This window comes from Melospiza melodia, chromosome 10 (assembly GCF_035770615.1).
Source record: "Melospiza melodia melodia isolate bMelMel2 chromosome 10, bMelMel2.pri, whole genome shotgun sequence".
Lineage (NCBI taxonomy): Eukaryota > Metazoa > Chordata > Aves > Passeriformes > Passerellidae > Melospiza > Melospiza melodia.
The window spans coordinates 12,939,965-12,957,852 of NC_086203.1; the positions used below are offsets into that span (position 1 = coordinate 12,939,965).

Genomic DNA, 17,888 nt, shown 5'->3' on the forward strand with positions numbered 1-17,888 from the left:
CACGAGTCCCAGTTGCATAATCTTGGGGAATCAAGGTTCATGAGATAAAGAAAAATCAGAGCAGAGTGTGAAAGTACAAAACAAGCCAGAAATCCCTGGAGAGGAGTGTGACTTACAAAGGAAAAAGATGAGCCAAACCCACAACAGATCATTAAATATTGAATGGTAAGTAACACAGAGCATGTAAAGAACAAAGAAAAAATCTTCTCAGAGCATTTTTGAGCAAGTTTTCTGTGAAAGTGAGAAGCTTAAAAGTGACACACACAATGTTCCTTGCTGACACTTGAATGGCTTTGAGTGATGGAGCTGAGCAAAATTCCCCTTCTCCACCAGCAAAAGGCAGAGGGTTGGTTCCTTGATGTTCTCCAGACTTGTTTTATTGTGCCATTTGCTTTTAAGCGGGCATTTTATTATTTATTTGCAGACATCCAAATCTATGTATTTTTTCTCCTCAAAATCCCACAGCAGCCCCATGAAATAGTATGTAAAGGGAGCAAGTAATGGGAGCAAGTGCTGTGAGTGGCTGCAGGGGGATGTGGGCTGGAACTCATTTCCCTCAGCACCATGGCAGGAGTGAGGCACAAGGGTTTTTATCCCTGTCCAGGGGCTATGTAGAATCACGAACAGGACAGGACTGCTGTGGAACGTGCCTTGAGCTGTTTTATTTTCCAGCATCAGCCTCACTACATGGTTATGACAATGGGAAGATGCCACCAGCTCACATCCCAGGCAGCAGACACAGAATTTAATGTTACAACTCACTTTAGAAGTTTTTTGGCCAATCACACAAAGCAAAAGCACACTGACAGTAGTTCCATCCAGCCTATAAGCACACGTACCTTTGGTTAAGACAATGCTTGCTTATTTCGAATACAATACCTACTTGTAAGCCTTAAAACACAACACACAGAGCTCCATTATTAAGCTTAAAACTTCCTAATATTTCACTAGATAAACTTTTCAACATCTTAGAGAGTTATTCGAGACAAGCATTAATGCACAAACCATTGTTCTATTTGTCTTTGCTTTTCCACTTTTTAAATAATTTTTCTGCTGACCAATCTCATGGCTGCTGCTCAGCTCTAATCACAGTTCTGCAGTCTCTGGGGCCTGCCTTTTGCAGCTTTCCCCAAACCCTCTGATTTTGTGGATTCCCGCAGTTTTTAATGCACACCCAAGCCTAAATTGGTAGGTTTGAAGCAGATCCTGACAGGCAAGTTCTGCCACGACACAGGGTGCTCAAAACAGGAGGAACCAGGCTGGGAAAGGTCACCCTGAGCCCCTCAGAGTGAGGCTGGATCTGGGGAAAATCAGCAGGAAAGGTCATGAGCTGCTGCTGTGTGACAGCTGGGAGGGAGCAGGTTAAAAAGCGCTGAGCTCTGTCACTTTTAGGCAGAGTTTGTTGCCTGCAGTGCGACTTGGTGCTTCTCCCCGGTGTTTTGATTAATTATTTTGGTCATTCATTCAGTGCAGAGTTTGCAGTGCGGCGCAGTGAACTGAAATGACCTAGAAATAATTCCCTAACACAACCTGACGCTCTGGCTCATATTCACAGAGAGATTTTTTTATTTTACCCCTCACCAAAGCACTCCTCAGCCATCCCAGGGGAGCTGGTGCCGTTCCTGCAGGACCAAACAGCTTTCCATCCACCAGGTGATGCTCAGTGGATGGAAAGTGTGCTGGGACAGAGATTTTGCCCGTGGAGCTTTGGAGGAGCCCTCTGGGACCTGCTCAGGGCAGCAGGAACTGCAGCTGGTTTTTGGGAATATGTCCATGGTTTTGGGATCAGCAGCTCCTCAGGCACAGCCAGGGCTGGGGCAGCTGCTGTTTGTGGGGTCTGGTTGGGGTTTTAGCAGGATCACTGCCCTGCAGGAGCTGTGGTTCCTTTTAGGAGCCTTTCCACCCACTGGGATGCGACGGCAGCTCTGTGTCTGCACAAGGTGTGGCCAGTGAATGACAGTGCCAGTGGGGCATGGAAAACCTTCTCCTAGACTAAACCAAGCCTCCAAGGCTTCTTTTTGCATGTTAAACATTTTCAGACATTCCCAGGTTGCTTTAGAATAATTATAAGGGAAAGAAGTGCACAATGTAAAGGAATAAGGCAGCGACTCGTTCCATTCTGTTTTATTCCCCTTCCAGCACTAAGTTTCCAGTTTGGTGAAGTGCAGGGGAAACTCCAGACTCCCTCCGATTGAACATGAACATTTTGGCTGTTTTCAACTCTCTGATACTTTGTTTGTAGCCACCTCTCAGCTGCTGATCCCCAAAGGCACGGCACAGGGAGCACTGGGATGCGACGGCAGCTCTGTGTCTGCACAAGGTGTGGCCAGTAAATGACAGTGCCAGTGGGGCCTGGAAAACATTTTCCTAGACTAAACCAAGCCTCCAAGGCTTCTTTTTGTATGTTAAACATTTTCAGACATTCCCAGATTGCTTTAGAATAATTATAAGGAAAAGAATTGCACAAGGTAAGGGAATTAGGCAGCGATTTGTTCTGTTCCATCTATTCCCCTTCCAGCACTAAGTGGGTGAAATGCAGGGGAAACTCCAGACTCCCTCCAATTGAACATTAACATTTTGGCTATTTTCTACCCTCTGATACTTTGTTTGCAGCCACCTCTCAGCTGCTGATCCCCAAAGGCACAGCAAGCAGCTCTTGCAGCCTGACTAAAGCACCATTGCTGGCAAAACACATTAATTTTTGTCCTGGTGACAATGCCTGATCCATCCTGTCCTTCTCTTAGGCACTGTTGGACACATTTAGCACCAGCATATACTTGTGACTCACAAATAACTCACAGGATTACTTCAGCCTGCTTGAGAGTCCATAATAATCACTCAGGATTTGCCACTGAGCTGAATGTGAGACCGTTCGCAAACCTGGGGGGAAAGTGATCAGATGCGAAGCTGCAAAATCATGGAGCTGTGGAATCACAGCATGGTTTGGGTTGGAAAGGACCTTAAAGATCATCTCATGGGCAGGGACACCTTCCACTGTCCAAGCCCCAGCCTGGCCTTGGACACTCCCAAGGACCCAGGGGCAGCCACAGCTTCCATGGGTACCTGTGCCAGGGCTGGAATTCCTTCCCAAAATCCCACCTAAGCCTGCCCTCTGCCAGTGTGAAGCCATTCCCGGTGTCCTGGCACTCCAGGCTCTTCTAAATAGGCTAAAAATTCTCTCTCACCAATCCACACATTATTTAAAAAATAATGACAAATCCTGAATGACAGCACCGGTGTAGTGTGTGGTCAGAAGGAGGAACAAACCACAGTGATGCAACGCTAAAAGTTAACGGGATTTCTGTGAAAACAGAGGAAATTTGCCCATTCTCCATTAATTGTCAGCAGGAAAGAGTGATGTAATTATTGACTGGCCTCAAACTGTAAAGGCAGGAATGAGAAGTGGCAATATTTGGACCAGCTGCTTAAGAATACCAAGCTCTGTGGAGGGATGAATATTTTGTTTCACTTTGCCCCACTTGTGCTTTAATATTTATTTTTTTTAATTTTTGAACTTTTTTAACTTTGTAGGAAGAAGAGAGGAAGTAATTTAAATTGCAGAAGAAAAATTGTATATGGGTAAATCCTGTCCTCCCATCTTATTTTAATTTGGTTTATTTAAACACCCCCAGCAGGGCAAGAAACTGGGAAAAGAGAGCAAGAGGGGGGAGTGGAAAGAGCCTTTGGGATGTAAAGGCTGGTGCCTTCCTTCCTGAGCAGTGAAAGTGGTAATTGTGGTGCTCTGGCAGAGGCAAACAGGGGCTGGCAGCTGCTGCAGCTCTGAGCTGATCCCTTCATGTGCTGGGAGTGAGGTTTTGGTGTTGCCGTATGTCTGTCCGTGGGTGTCTGTCCGTGCTGTGCAACACCTCCAGGGCTCCTCTTCCTGGGACTGGAGCCAATCCATCCTGGAGGGAAAGGGATCGAGAGGTGGATGTCCAAGTGCTTGAGTGCAGCCCCTTTTTGCTGCTGCCTGCTGGGCAGTGCCCGCAGAGGGGTGCTGGCAGCAGGAGCTGCTGCCCTGTGCCATGGCATCACCCTGCCTTTGGGTTCCAGCCCCCGAGAACCAGCCAGCACTGGGGGCTGAGCAGTTCTAACAGCTAATTGTAATGCTGTCGTGGCCTGAGCAGGACAAAACAGAAATAATCAGGCTTAAAACAAACAAAAAACCCCCAAAAGCAACACAGCGTTATTTTAGAATAAAAGCACGTGTAGCTGAACTAATACTCCTGACGAGCAAGGACATGGATTTCTCCCAGGGCATCCTGCAGTCCTGGAGGGGAGAAGTGACCTTATTTGCATTTTTCTTGTTGAATTGCTGTTGGGATTTCTGCAGCACGGCGAGAGCAAATTCCTCCAGGAGAGCATGGAAATATCACAGCGCTAACGCAAAATCCTCCAAGTAGCTTCCTGCTCCTCAGCCCCTGCTGCCCCCCTGCCCTCCCACCACCCCCAGGCAGCAGTGAAAGCCCTTGGCCTCTCTCTTTCCCATTTCCTTCTCATTTCCCTCTGTATTCCCAAAATTGCTGCCTCCCCTTTTCCAGAACAGTCTGGGGCCTCCCCTCCCGGCCGCGCCCTCGCCGTGCGCTCCTCGCGAAGGTCAGCGCTCGGTGCTTGGAGGCTGCGATTCCAGACACCTCTCTGGGGAGCCTTTTCCATTCTAATCAGGTCCTCTAATTGCTCAGGCTCTTCCCCAGCATGGAGCCCTGCTCCAGTTTTGCAGGCAGATAATTAAATCCCGAGCCCAGGAGCGGCGGGGCAGCCGCGACGCAATTTCTTCTCCTCCGCGTCTTCTCCTCGTCTTCCCACCCCGCCAGGGCAGCTGAGGCAGGAGCACGGAGCTTTTGGGGGCCATGGATCATCTGCCTGGGGAGTATCCAGCACTGGGATGGCTCCAAAACCAGGGAGGTGCTGCAGCTCACAGCACTGCACCCGAGGAACCGTCCGAAACATTCCAAAATCCGTTTTTTTCCTTTTCTTGGAGCTCGCTCTGCCATCTTCCCGCAGGAGAATGAAAGCAGCAGGATGCCAGGAAGGGCTATTAACTGTCACCTCTTAAGCTCCCTGTATAATGTATGCACATACTAATTACATTGTAGGAATAGCATGGATTAATTATACACACCACAAGTGGGATACAGCGTTTTGGTATTTAAAGGATATTTTTATATAAATGACACATTTGGAACAGGAAAATAGCACAGATTGGGTTTGCCCAATGAAAGACTGCAAAATTCTGGATTTAATGTATAATATAACCTTTATTCTTTTTCCTCTAAACTCTTGGAAACTTACATAACAATCGTGCTTTAATTATGACACCGCTTATAGACATTTAAAATGCATCTTAATTTATAAATATTTTACATTTGGTCCATAGAACAGGTTGCAATTTACTAAATAATACTGTACTCTTTTAAACAGGCTCTGTATATATTTTTGAATATGTATATATTACATATATATTTTTATATAGAGATAGATTTGCTTGGTGTTGGATATTTCCTTATTGCAAAAAGCATATATGATCATACAATAATCTTTCTTTTTCAGGGCAAGTACTACAAAAAAGATACAGCTATTCACAGTTTACACACAGTAGTTCTACAACACTAGTTTGTGCTATGTGATAACGTTTGTACAGCTTTTTGCTAAAGAGCAGGTCTGTCAAACATCTGTCATAATTGTTTACAATCAAACATTAAATACTGCATTTTTCTTAGAACAACATGGGACTCGGTTACATTAAACAATAAAGAGAAAGTCGGAGTTTTTACCCTTAGTCTAATGAAATTCACAAGTATGATGTATCACGTGTGATGTCTGTGTAGGATGTAGGGGTTCCTCTAAATCCCAAAGACTTACAGGACGTTTGCATCTCAGCTATGGCCGTTTAGGATGGAGCTTAGATCTCGTAGTATTTTACATTTGACCTAGGTATGAAACAGTTTAGAACCTACCCAACATACTCAGAGAGTTTAGGATGTAGTTTGAAATACGTGTGTATTATATATATATATTATTTCTACATAATGTGCTTGACATTCTGAGAATAATACCTTATTGCAAGAACATGTTTGTCACCTTCAGACGAGAACAACGAAAAACCCAACATTCACAGGTAACATGTTTTTTTTGTTTTTTTTTTTTCCACGTAGTAGTTCTACATAAATTGTGCTATCTAACATCGTACGGTGCACAAAAAGAGTTTGCTGAAAAGCATGTTTTTCATTGCACAGTTCTGTCACAGTCATTTACAATCAAACATCACCCTCCCAAAAAAAAAAAAAAAAAAAAACCAAAACAAAAAGCCTCCGTGCCTGTCTTATCTTATAGCTGCCAAACGAGAAATGCCGAGCGGGGCTCCCGCTGCATTCCCCACACGGGGAGAACTTCCAGGGGCTGGCCGGAGCCCAGAGTGGGATTGCAGGGCACCAAGAACTCTCCTCGTGCCCTCAGCACCACCCAGCCCCTGGAAATGGAAATCCCACTGCTCTCAAGGTGCTGGGGTATGGGGAGTTCTCGGGCAGGTTCAATCAAGCCCTACGTTGGAACTCACTTTGATCTTGGTTTGGTTTCTATTTCGGTGGCAATGCAATAGTAGAGTGATAACAGCATGATAAAAGCTCAGGGAGTCTGAGCTTGAATGGCAAATACTTTGTATTTTACTCCTGGGAATCTCTAAGAGCTCTCGGCTATTGCTTTACTAAAAAAGTTAAAAGTCGTATTTATGCCTCTAACATTGATTCTAACGCAGATATCTTCTTTTTATAAGAAGCAAGATATGTGCTTTTAAGGAAATTTATGACCTTGTTTGAAAGTCACCCTGAAAGGCTGAGCAGAGCCAGCATGTTTGGCCTGGGCTGCTCTGCCACAAACAACTCAATTTTTGCACTAGGAATGTTTATAAAGGCTGTGCCTGCTGTTAATTGAAGGAAGAGTCTCTTCCCCCCTCAAATGGCCTCAGCTGGAACAAATTTCGAGGGCAGACTTTTGCACTGGAAATCACTTGTTTACAAAATACTCCGTTCTCTTTTTGTACAAAACAACTCCAAACTTAACTTTACCCCTGCAAAGTCAGAAATAACAGTCTTGGGATTCAGCTGTAAGAAATAGTGATCAACTACTAAAAATCAGCAGCACAAAACTTCAAATAGTCGTGCTAAAAGGTAGATTAAAAAGGTCTTGGCACATCAATTTACAAATTCCAAGATATGCAACTATCATTGTGAAAGGATAAAAACATTAACAGTCTGTGGATTGCTGGAGAACACAAAAACACTGTCAAACATCTGAGCTCGTGACGGCTGGATCGAACCCATGGCGATTCCCTCGGAGTGGAGATGACCTTGTTGCTTTTTTTTCCTCTTTTTTTTTTAATATGTATTTTTTTTTTTTTTTTTTTTTGCCACTAGAGGTAGGTAATTATATTCTCAGATGTGAATTTGTGGTCATATTCAACCATATTTTTTGTTTTTCTGGAGGAGGAGCGGTACTTGGGCGAGAGAGGAGTTTAGATGTAGGCTTCTTTGTTGGCAGAGTTGCTCTGTTGGGCCTGGTCTGGCCCGTTCTCAGGGTGGGTGATGTCTTCACTTGGCTGAATCATCACTTGGATGCGCTGTTCAAAGGACAACAGTAAATGTGAGGCAGCCAAAAAACTCTTTCTGACCTTACTCTTCTTTTTTTTTTTTTTTCCTAAATATTTAAAGACAATTCTTTACAGCCACCTATCTTGCCAGGGACCAGCAGTGAGCCACTTCTACTTAAACAGAATTCCAGCTCTGTCCTGAAGGTGACAGGAGGAGCTGAAAAACCCTGGGTGCCTACAAGGAGCTTTCCTGGGGAAAATAAATGAGGAGAGGCTTTGCTGTGAGCTCAGGGTCCAGCACTGCAGTGGGCAGCAGTGCTGGGCACCAGAGTGATGGGCATCTCCCCAGGAGAACTGAGAGTTCCTCCAGGGATAAACCAGTGTTTTAGAGTGTTCTAGAATGTTTTATTCTTATTCTGTCTTTCCTCGTCCTTTTGTCCTCTCTGTTCCTTCAGCTTCTCTGCCCAGCTCATGGCAGAGAATATATCTCAAAGAAATCTCTCTTCTATCTCAAAAGAAATCCCAGTTTGGCTCCTCAGAGCCTCTCACTGGTGCAGGCCCTCCCCTCACTTAATAAAAATAATTTATCAATGCTTTCAAAAATACGACCTCAATCCACAACAAGGCTGAGATGAGGAACTTTTACCATGGTCTCACACAACCCTCCACAAAGATCAGCTGTATTTTAGGGCAACAGTTCTCCTTTTGCACCTAAAAGTTTCCATAAGACCAAGGGAGATCTATTCAAAATGTAGGAGCTAAGAACAGGCAGGGAGGGAAACAAAAAAAATCAAAACCCAGATTTTTTTGTGCAGACTTCTTTAAAGCCTCACTGAGTCCTTCAAAATTTGCTGAAGACAAATATTTGGATCCAGATCTGAGCATTTCATGAGGCATCACTCGTCAATTCTGCTTAAGATCATCCAGCCCTTTGCAAAAATGGCTCTGTCAGCTGATTTTAGAATATTCCAGAAGTTCTGACAAATTCCTTTTGACAGTCTTTGGTTGCCACAATCACAGAGTGTTTCAGTTCTTGGGCTGGAGATCTGGCTGTGATGCACAGGAGGAGTTGGAGAGGGAAAACTGAGGATCCACCCAGACTGAAAAAATGAGGTGTGGTGGTGGTGGGGGGTTCCTGAATGGTGTGTGGGGCAATGTTGGGGTCAATATTTCCCAGCCCTTTAGCTGCACATCGCTGAGGACCTCAGAACTGAGTGAAATAGAAACTGAGTGAAATAAAAACTGAGTGAAATAAAAACTGAGTGAAAAAAGACTGTCTTCCATGAGAAGTGTTACGTTCTTTAAAAAAGGAGCAGTCAGAGAGGCTGAGAGCAATGAGAAAAAGCCCCTACTGTTCATTACTAAGTGACTGCTCACAGAAATCCCCTGAATAAAGGCTCAAGGGAAGTTTTCCCAAGGGGTTCCATGTCCTCCCTCCCAGCTGCAGAGGAGCAGGGCAGGTGAAATGCAGGAGCTGCAGCCTTGGGGACCATCAGGGGCATGCAGAGCAGGGTCACTGAGCAGACTCTGCAATCCCAGAGTTCTGGAGCTCAGCCCCTGATTCTGATTCCAGCTCCCCAGAGCATCCCCTGCCACGATCCACGGCCGCGTGTCTGGCATTAATCAGGACAAATTTCCATAATTTGCCAACCTCTCCTCTGGTTTCTAGGTGTGAGGAGCAGGAATGCCAAGTGTCTGCAGCTGCCAGAGCAGAGATAAGGAGCCTGTGGAACATGGGGAATTGTGCTCAGCAACAGATGGCTCAGACACTCTCTTCTATTTGGCTGGCACTTTTATGTTTTGGGTTTTTTTTTTTTTTTTAAGCTCAAAGCAAAATAACTGAGGGGGAAAAAGATTACAGGAAAGAAGTGCCCAGCAATCTTTGATTGCACAGGTGCCAAGGTGGGGCAGTCATATTTTCTGAAAAATCCCCGAGAAGCTGAGAAGCCTCAGAGAAAAAAGGAAAATAATTCTTATATTCTTATCTCATTTGCCTCTCCTGTGTTATGCACATATATGGAATATGTGGCAGTCACCTTTTCTGAAAAATCCCTTGGCCCAGGATTTTTGTCCTGGGAAGCTGAGAAGCCTCAGACAAAAAAGGAAAACAATTCTTATCTCATTTGCTTCTCCTGTGTTGTGCTCATGTGGAATGTGTTTGGAGATTGTTTACCCACAGGTGATTGTTCCATTGGTTTCATGTGAATTGTTTTGACTCAAGGGCCAATCAGGGCCAAGATGTGTTGAGGCTCTGGAAGGAGTTAGGAGTTTTCAATATTATGTTTTTAACCTTCTGTAAGTATCCTTTCTGTATTCTTCAGTATAGTTTATTAATATACTATCATATCATATCATATCATATCATATCATATCATATCATATCATAATCTTTAAATAGTATCTTAATACATAAGATAGAATCTAAAACATTATTAAAATTAATATAATACATCATAATTTAATATAAATATAATATCTTCAATTAGTATCTTAATATATAATATAGTATCTTAATAAAATATTAATAAAATCTTAATAAAATAATAAATTAGCCTTCTAAAAACATGCAGTCAGATTCATCATTCCTCCCTTCACCTGGGCACCCCACAAACACCACACCAAGGGGGTTGGGACAGGCAGACTTACCTGTTTTAGGGATCCTTTCAGGGTGAGGAACATGTATGCCATGTAGCCAGGAATCAGCACCATAGAGGACAGGGCCATGAACCAGCCCACCCCCTGGCCCCATTTTGGGAACACGTAGCTGCCCATGGTCAGGGGGGTCATCTGCACAGCACTGAAGATGAACACTCCCTGCAAAAGCAGAAGGGAGGGTTTGGGGTCAGGTTCCCACAGTGTTCCGGCTTCAAGAGTTTTTCTGCAGCTTCCCAAGATGCCTTTTGCCAAAACGAATGTTTCACCTCAAAGCTGTGTTTTCACATATAAACCTGCACCTCAGACAATCCAGGTGTGCTGCTGGGAGCAGTAAATTCCTGGGATAACCTGCACAGAGCCAGAGGGAAAGGGGCTGCTGGGGAAAATAGGGATCCTGGGAATAGCTGGAACCCAAAAGCAACCCAACAGGGATCCTGGGAATAGCTGGAACCCAAAAGCAACCCAACAGGGATCCTGGGAATAGCTGGAACCCAAAAGCAACCCAACAGGGATCCTGGGAAAAGCTGGAACCCAAAAGCAACCCAACAGGGATCCTGGGAATAGCTGGAACCCAAAAGCAACGTGGGTGCTGCTGCTCAATGGCACCATGTACATGTCCCCATTGTGCCATTGAGCAGCAGCACCCATGCTGATTTTGGGCTGTTCTCCAATGATGCCCTGCAGACACAGAATTCCATGGGCTATTGCCAGGAAAATCTCCTGTCCTGGCCTGTCTCAAATGGCTAAAGCAGCCAGGAAAACCTTCTGAAGTGAATCAGGAGAGAGGGAGGCTCGTTCTGATCCCAGACTGAGCCCTTGTGCAGGACAGAGGCAGATTCTCATCCCTGCTCTGCAAATTCCCTGCAAATTCCCAGAGGCAGATTCTTATCCCTGCTCTGAGCTGGGCTGGGCAGCACATTCTGCTGAGGACTTGACAAATCTGGTCAGTCTGACAATGCTGGGCACCTTCCTTCTGTGCCACTAAAATAAAATGCATCTCTCATGCATTCCTGAATGCTTGTTTTTTACAAAAATGAAATCTGCCTTGATCTGGGAAGGGAAGACTCAAGGAACCCTCAACATGAGCACATTTCTGTGTCTTTTTAGTGCTCCTCATTTCTGGTTAAATGCTGGCTTATATGTAATAGTTTGTTAGATTGCATCTGGGTTCAGTGTATGTGCAGTACATTTACATTTCTTTGCTTACTACTTCACAAAGTACTGAATGGGATTAACTGGGTAAAGTTCTGAATCAGGAAAAAGCTGTTCTGTGGTTTCCAATACAGAATCTTTGCAGAGTTTGCCAGAAAACCCACAGCAATGTAGTAGAAAATGATGAATACATACCACAGAATGCCATGAAGGAAGAACATGAGTTTAGAACCCTGCTCTGTCACCAGAAGGGCTCGTGGAGGAATTCAGTTTACAGAATGTTGGCATTTTTGTGTATGTGGAAAATTTAGGTTTTAGGTTGCTAAATTCTATTTTAGAGCACCCACACATAAAAAAAAAAAAAAAGGGTCAAAATTTGTTCCTTACAATTTTCTAAGTTTTCCAATCAACCTCTTGAGCATTTTCAGAGGTCTAATAAAAATCTTGGCTTCTCTTTTTGGGGCACAATCTTCCTGGAATGTTTTTTGGCTATTGCCTTCAATGACATTGCTCAAATCCTTAAAAAATGAGTGAGGGCAGAACTAATATGAACCTCATTTACATCCTTTCAACCAGAAAATAAAAGTTTGTTCCTTACTGCCACAATGATAGGAGTGAAAAAGGACCAGCAGAGTTTCCACCAGATGCAGGGTCTGTATCCCACCATCTCTTGGATGTTGTCATAAAATCTATTAACACCTGGGTGAAGAAATAAGAAACAGCACAGAAACATATCAGGTAGTGGAGTTGTTGGGAAGCTCAGTGGTTCTGAGAGATATAGCCATAAATTATGATTATATTTGGAAGCTCTACAAAGATCTCAACTTTTCCTCAAGGCAAAAAGTGTGCAAGCTCAAAAGCACCAAAAATCAGCTGTTCTCACTCTTCCACATCATAATTTATTAAATAGTGACTAGCAGACTTATTCCCATGCCAAATGAGGAAGTTGTACATGGGAAGGTCAGATGCAAGAGATGCCCTTGATTGATTCCAACTCTAGGTTATATTAGGATGAGAAATTTAGGGTGTATTTTACAATTATAACCCCTCAAACCCATCCCAGCATTGATCAGCTCTGTTGCAGTGCCCACCATGGATGGGCAGAAGTGGAGCCGAAATCAGAGGGCCCCTGATTAATTTCACATTAACTTTGAGTTAATGTGAGCAACATCCTGCTGCTGCTGCTCTCCCAAAGCTGTGTCTCTCACCAGTCCATGGCTCTGATTTCTCCATGGTCAGAGCCTGGAGCTGACAATTCCAAGCCCTGTGTGGACTTAAGCCCACTTAAGCTCCTTGTGGGGTCCCTTCCAGCTCAGGATATTCTGTGATTTCTGGGAGAGTTTTGATGTATTTTTCCATTTGCTGGGTTCAGGTTGTGGATATTTAAGGTGATTATTCCCTAACTGACCAAAGAGCCAGGTTCACTGCAGGAACCTGGAGTGAGAGAGTTTCTGGAAAAACGAAATATTACAAATCCCAAGAGTCCTGAGACAATATGTATCCAAAACCTCTGAAGATCCAGGCTTCCCAAGGGAGTGGGACAGGAAAAGAGATGGAGTATCACCCTTTTAATATTCCTGAAACTCTTCATGGCTCCCAGGCCTCTAGGCTGGGTGTTTAAAAGGCAGCAGCATCTTCCACAGCCAACTTTGAATTATATCCACAGAAACCAAAGCCAGTTTCAGTTCCACCCCCAGCACATGCACATCAACCACGGATCAGAGGATGAATTATCCTCAGGGTGTGTAAAGCTCAGGGAAAAACACAAACAGGCTCTTTACCATAGCACCAGGATATCGAGATGCACTCAAAGAATACAAGGAACAAGAGACTCATTCCACTGGCAGAGTAGTAATCAAAAAGCTTAAACACGTAAATTCCACCCTGAAATGGAAAAAAAAAAAAAGTATGAAAACTAGAGCAAGGCCTCCAGCTTCAAAATGTAACATACAAAGTAGCAGCAGTGGGTAGGTTAGGGGCCTATTAGTGTAAATTAAAGAGGTGAATTTTTTTTGAGGCTTGAGGTCAATCCTGACAAAATTAAGGTTGCTGCTGTTTAAATGGAAAAGTTTCAATTTGTTTTTTTCCTTTTTATTTGATAATTTAATAATAATTTAATAATTAATCATTTCCCTCAAGCAGTTTGCAAAGGCAACATCTCCAGCTGCCACTTTTAGGACTGTAGGAATGTGGGGTTGTGCATTTTGCTGTCCCCTGAGCCCTGCAGGGGACACCCAGGTAAGGCCTTTTGGGACTACCTAAAACCAGAGGCCAGCCAGAATTAAGGAAATAAAAGCAGTTCTGTTTATTGAAGGGTCTGCAGGTACATTTAGGGCAGACAAAACCCCCTCACGGCCTACACCCAAAATGCACAATGGCTTACAGGTTTTTATACTTTTATAAGTTTGGTCCATTTGCACATTGGGGGTTCATCTGCCAATTCCAGCTGCAGGTAATGAAGTCATTGAGCCCAAGTTTGCTCCCCCCAAGTCCCTTTTGTTCCCATCTCTGGGCCCTGAGGCAGTGAGGTGTCCTTGATTGCCAGGCCTGGAGAGGAATTGTTGTGTGTGCCCAAAATGGGAAAGCTGCAGCTGGCACTGGGTGTGGGGTTTGGAGTTACACGCTAAAGAACTGCAGGAGTACAAATAAATTAAATATATAAAAGCTAAAAAACCAAGGCATCATTCCCACTGACACTCAGGAAGTTGCTGCTTGATTTGCAGTAAATATCAGCTACAAGGGGGATTTGTGCTGTGTTTTCTCCCCTCCCACACGTGTGATTTCTGTGTGAGGCAGTCCCAGCAAGCAGGAGCACACAGAGCAGGGATAAAATCAGGCACTGCCACTTCATGCAGCTCCTGAGAGTGGCTGCTCAGCCAACACCACTTTAAGTTTATGTGAGCAACATCGACAGGCAAGCTGCAGCTGACACTGGGTGTGGAGTTTGGAGTTTACACTAAAGAACAGCAGGAGTATAAATAGATGGAAAATAGAAAAGCTAAATATATAAAAGCAAAACAACCCTAATATAAAAGAATTCTATTAATATAAATGATAAATACAAATAAAAATATCAAAGCTAAAATCTAAAGTGCCTTCTACACTTTAACCGCCCAAACCTTGGTGAGCGCCAATCCCTGACAACCCGGGGGCTGGCAGAGATTCCTGGCTGGGCTGGGCAAGGAGAATGGTGGAGCAGGGCAGGGGCAGCCCCAGGGAGCAGTACCTGAGTGATGTTGGACAGCCCTATCACGTAGGACACGATGCACACCACGGCGATGAACAGCTCGCGGCGGTTGCGCAGCAGCTTGGGGAACTCGTCCACCAGGGCAGTGATGAACCCTTCCACGGTGCAGAACTGCAGGGAAAGGGACACAAAACACACTGCAGAGCCCGGCTGGACACAAAACACACTGCAGAGCCCAGCGTGGAGTTTTGGGGAGCAGTTTGTGATTGGACCCTTGGCTGGCCTGAGGCTGCAGCCGTCCAGCGAGAAGGGAAAATTCGCTTGACTGCAGCGGAAGCTCTGCTCCTGAATATCCTTGGTTCTGTCCAAAGAGATCTGTGCAAAAAGATTTCCAGCTCGAGGAACACTCAAAATTCTGAGCTATGAACTTTTGCTTTCGCTCTGTGAACAGGAACTGCTCTTTTTTTGTAATAAAGTTGATAAACCTTAAGTTGAGGGCTTTCATCGCTCAATCCCACAAAATAAACTTCTTTATTTTGTAAATCACATAAAAAAGTTCTTTTTTATGTGATACAAGACAGCCAACACACAGAGAAAGTCTAATCAGATTGGTGCTTCACACAGAAGGTTAAAGATTCTCATATGATTCTCATATGTAATAAATCAAATATTCTCTGTATCCTCAGAAAACATTTTTTGTTGAGGCTGTGTCCTCCAAATGGCCACACTCCAGAGCCCCTCTGTGTGTATATATTCAGATAAATGTTATCATTATGGTGGCTGAAATATGATCTGTGCAAGAAGATTTCCAGCTCGAGGAGCACTCAAAATTCTCAGCTATGAACTGTTGCTTTTGCTCTGTGAACAGGAACTGCTCTTTTTTTTGTAATAAAGATGATGAACCTAAAGTTGAGGGCTTTCATCCCTCAATCCTACAAAATAAACTCCTTTTTATATGATTTGCAAAAGAAACTTCTTTTTTATGTGATACAAGAAAGCTAACACACAGAGAATGCCTAATCAGATTGGTGCTTCACACAGAAGGTTAAAGATTCTCATATGATTCTCATATGTAATAAATCAAATATTCTCTGTATTCCCAGAAAACATTTTTTGTTGAGGCTGTGTCCTCCAAATGGTCACACTCCAGAATCCTTCTGTGTGTATATATTCAGATAAATGTTATCATTATGGTGGCTGAAATATGAAAAGCAGAAGATGAGTAAAGTTTTATTAATTTTCAGCACAGCAAGTAGAATTCAACAAATGGTTGCAGCTCCTGTAAATTAGAGTGGATGAAATGTTTCAGTGACAGACAGAAAATGCAGAGAGCATGACAGCCTGTAGATACATATTCCTTTTAATAATATTAGACCACCTTGCTCTGCTGTTAGTTGCCTAGAGACAAATGCTTTCAAGAATATTTCTGACCCAATTTTTCACAGCAGTTTCCCCCCCAGAATGAGCAGTGGGTTTTAATGTCAAGCCTGAAGCTCACTGAAAAACAAAGAAATCAAAAGTGTAAATTTTCAACTTCCTTTCATCTCCTAGGATAAAATACCCTCCTTGGTCTTTTTGTGTTCACAGGCTGAAGGCAGCTTGGATTTGTAGAAAATGATGGATTTTCAGTCCTGGAAGACAGGTCCAGTGCTAAGGCAGTAAATCCACATTCCTTTACATGCTGGGAGGGCTGTGCTGGGGACTGGGAGCTGCTGCTTTGCCAACTGCAGCTGATTGCAAATAAATTAACACATCTGCCCAGACTGGGCTCCTGAAAATGATCCAAGAGTTCAGCAGCCAGGGGGGACTTCCCTGACCAAATCCTCCAAATATTGCTTGTGAAATAAGGCAGGGTGAAATAAGGCAGGGTGAAATAAGGCAGGGTGCTCTCCTGAGTGCTGCCACTGGGGCTGTTCTCTGTATTAAAATTAGCACTGATTTACAAAAGGTTTTGTTGGGCATAGTTATTTCTAAAGAGTTTTCTCTCATGCTCTGTGGTTTTTTATTTGTGTCACAGTCAACATTTCTAATGATTCCATGTGTTAATTATTTAATAGTTTGGTCTAGACAGAGAATATCTTGGATTTGCAAAGCTCAGGGCTGAGCCTCCTCCTTCATTTCCAGTTGTTAGATATCAACCTGAGCTTTGCTACAGCCTAAACCAATAAACTGGTGATCCTTTCCCTTGGGAAGTGATTTCAGAGCACATCAAAACTCAGGAACCATCCCACTGCCCACTGAATTAACTCCAGATCTTAAAATGAAATGTGTGCTGTGTATTTTTGCTCCAGTGTTGAGTTCTGGAGTTGCCTTTCAGAAATTCCTGTGGCATCCAAATCTTGTAAAACATATCCCAGTGTCTCCTACACGGCTGAACACTGCACAGTTAATCTTAACATTGTGATTTAACAGGGGATATTTCAAAGGAAAGCTCCTTTTTGCCTGCAGAATAAATTTTCTGCCCGTTTTTCATGTGCTTCCAACAGTTCATGAAAGAGCAAAAGTGTTCAAGCATCTGCTTTTTTACTCAGTCTTTCCTGAGTGCCTCCTATTCTTTATTTGATTATTCCAGGGACCATCCTGCCCCACTTCCAGCTGACACTCTGAGTTTAGAGTTATACACTGAAGAACTGCAGGACTACAAATACATGAAAAATACAAAAGCTATAAGAATATATTAAAAAATCCTACTATAAAATAATCCTAATATAAAAGAAATAATCCTAATTTATTAAATAAATCCTAAATTATAAAATAAATAATCGTTATATACACTGAAGAGCTGCAGGATTACAAATATATGAAAAATACAAAAGCTAAATCTATGAAAAAATCATAATATAAAGCAATCCTAATATAAAAGAAATAATCCTAATTTATTAAATAGATTCTAAATCATAAAATAATGAATTCTAAACTATAAAAAAAAATCATAAATTATTAAATAAAGAATCCTAAATTATTAAATAAATCCCAAATTATAAAATAAATAATCTTTATATACACTGAAGAACTGCGGGATTACAAATATATGAAAAATACAAAAGCTATAAAAATTTATTAAAAAAACCCTAATATAAAATAGTACTAATATAAAAGAAATAATCCTAATTTATTAAATACATTCTAAATGATAAAATGATGATTTTGAAATTATAAAAGAAATAATCCTAAATTATTAAATAAATAATCCTAACTTATTAAATAAATCCTAATTTATAAAATAAATAATCCTTATACACACTGAAGAACTGCAGGATTACAAATGCATGAAAAACACAAAAGCTAAATATATATAAAAAAATCCTG

General features: G+C 42.8%; 1 protein-coding gene across 2 annotated transcripts in view; it reads right to left on the reverse strand.

Annotated features, from left to right (window-relative positions):
• Nucleotides 1-6,503: 6,503 nt before the first annotated feature.
• Nucleotides 6,504-17,888, reverse strand: part of SLC6A1 (solute carrier family 6 member 1) — a 75,692-nt gene continuing 64,307 nt past the window's right edge. For both annotated transcript variants that reach the window (XM_063164413.1, XM_063164412.1), the window contains exons 11-15: nt 14,619-14,750; nt 13,174-13,276; nt 11,991-12,091; nt 10,232-10,399; nt 6,504-7,615 (exon numbers count right to left, since the gene is read on the reverse strand). In XM_063164413.1, coding sequence (XP_063020483.1) covers nt 7,511-7,615; nt 10,232-10,399; nt 11,991-12,091; nt 13,174-13,276; nt 14,619-14,750 — 609 coding nt within the window. In that variant the 3' untranslated portion in view covers nt 6,504-7,510. The remainder of the gene's footprint in view (nt 7,616-10,231; nt 10,400-11,990; nt 12,092-13,173; nt 13,277-14,618; nt 14,751-17,888) is intronic.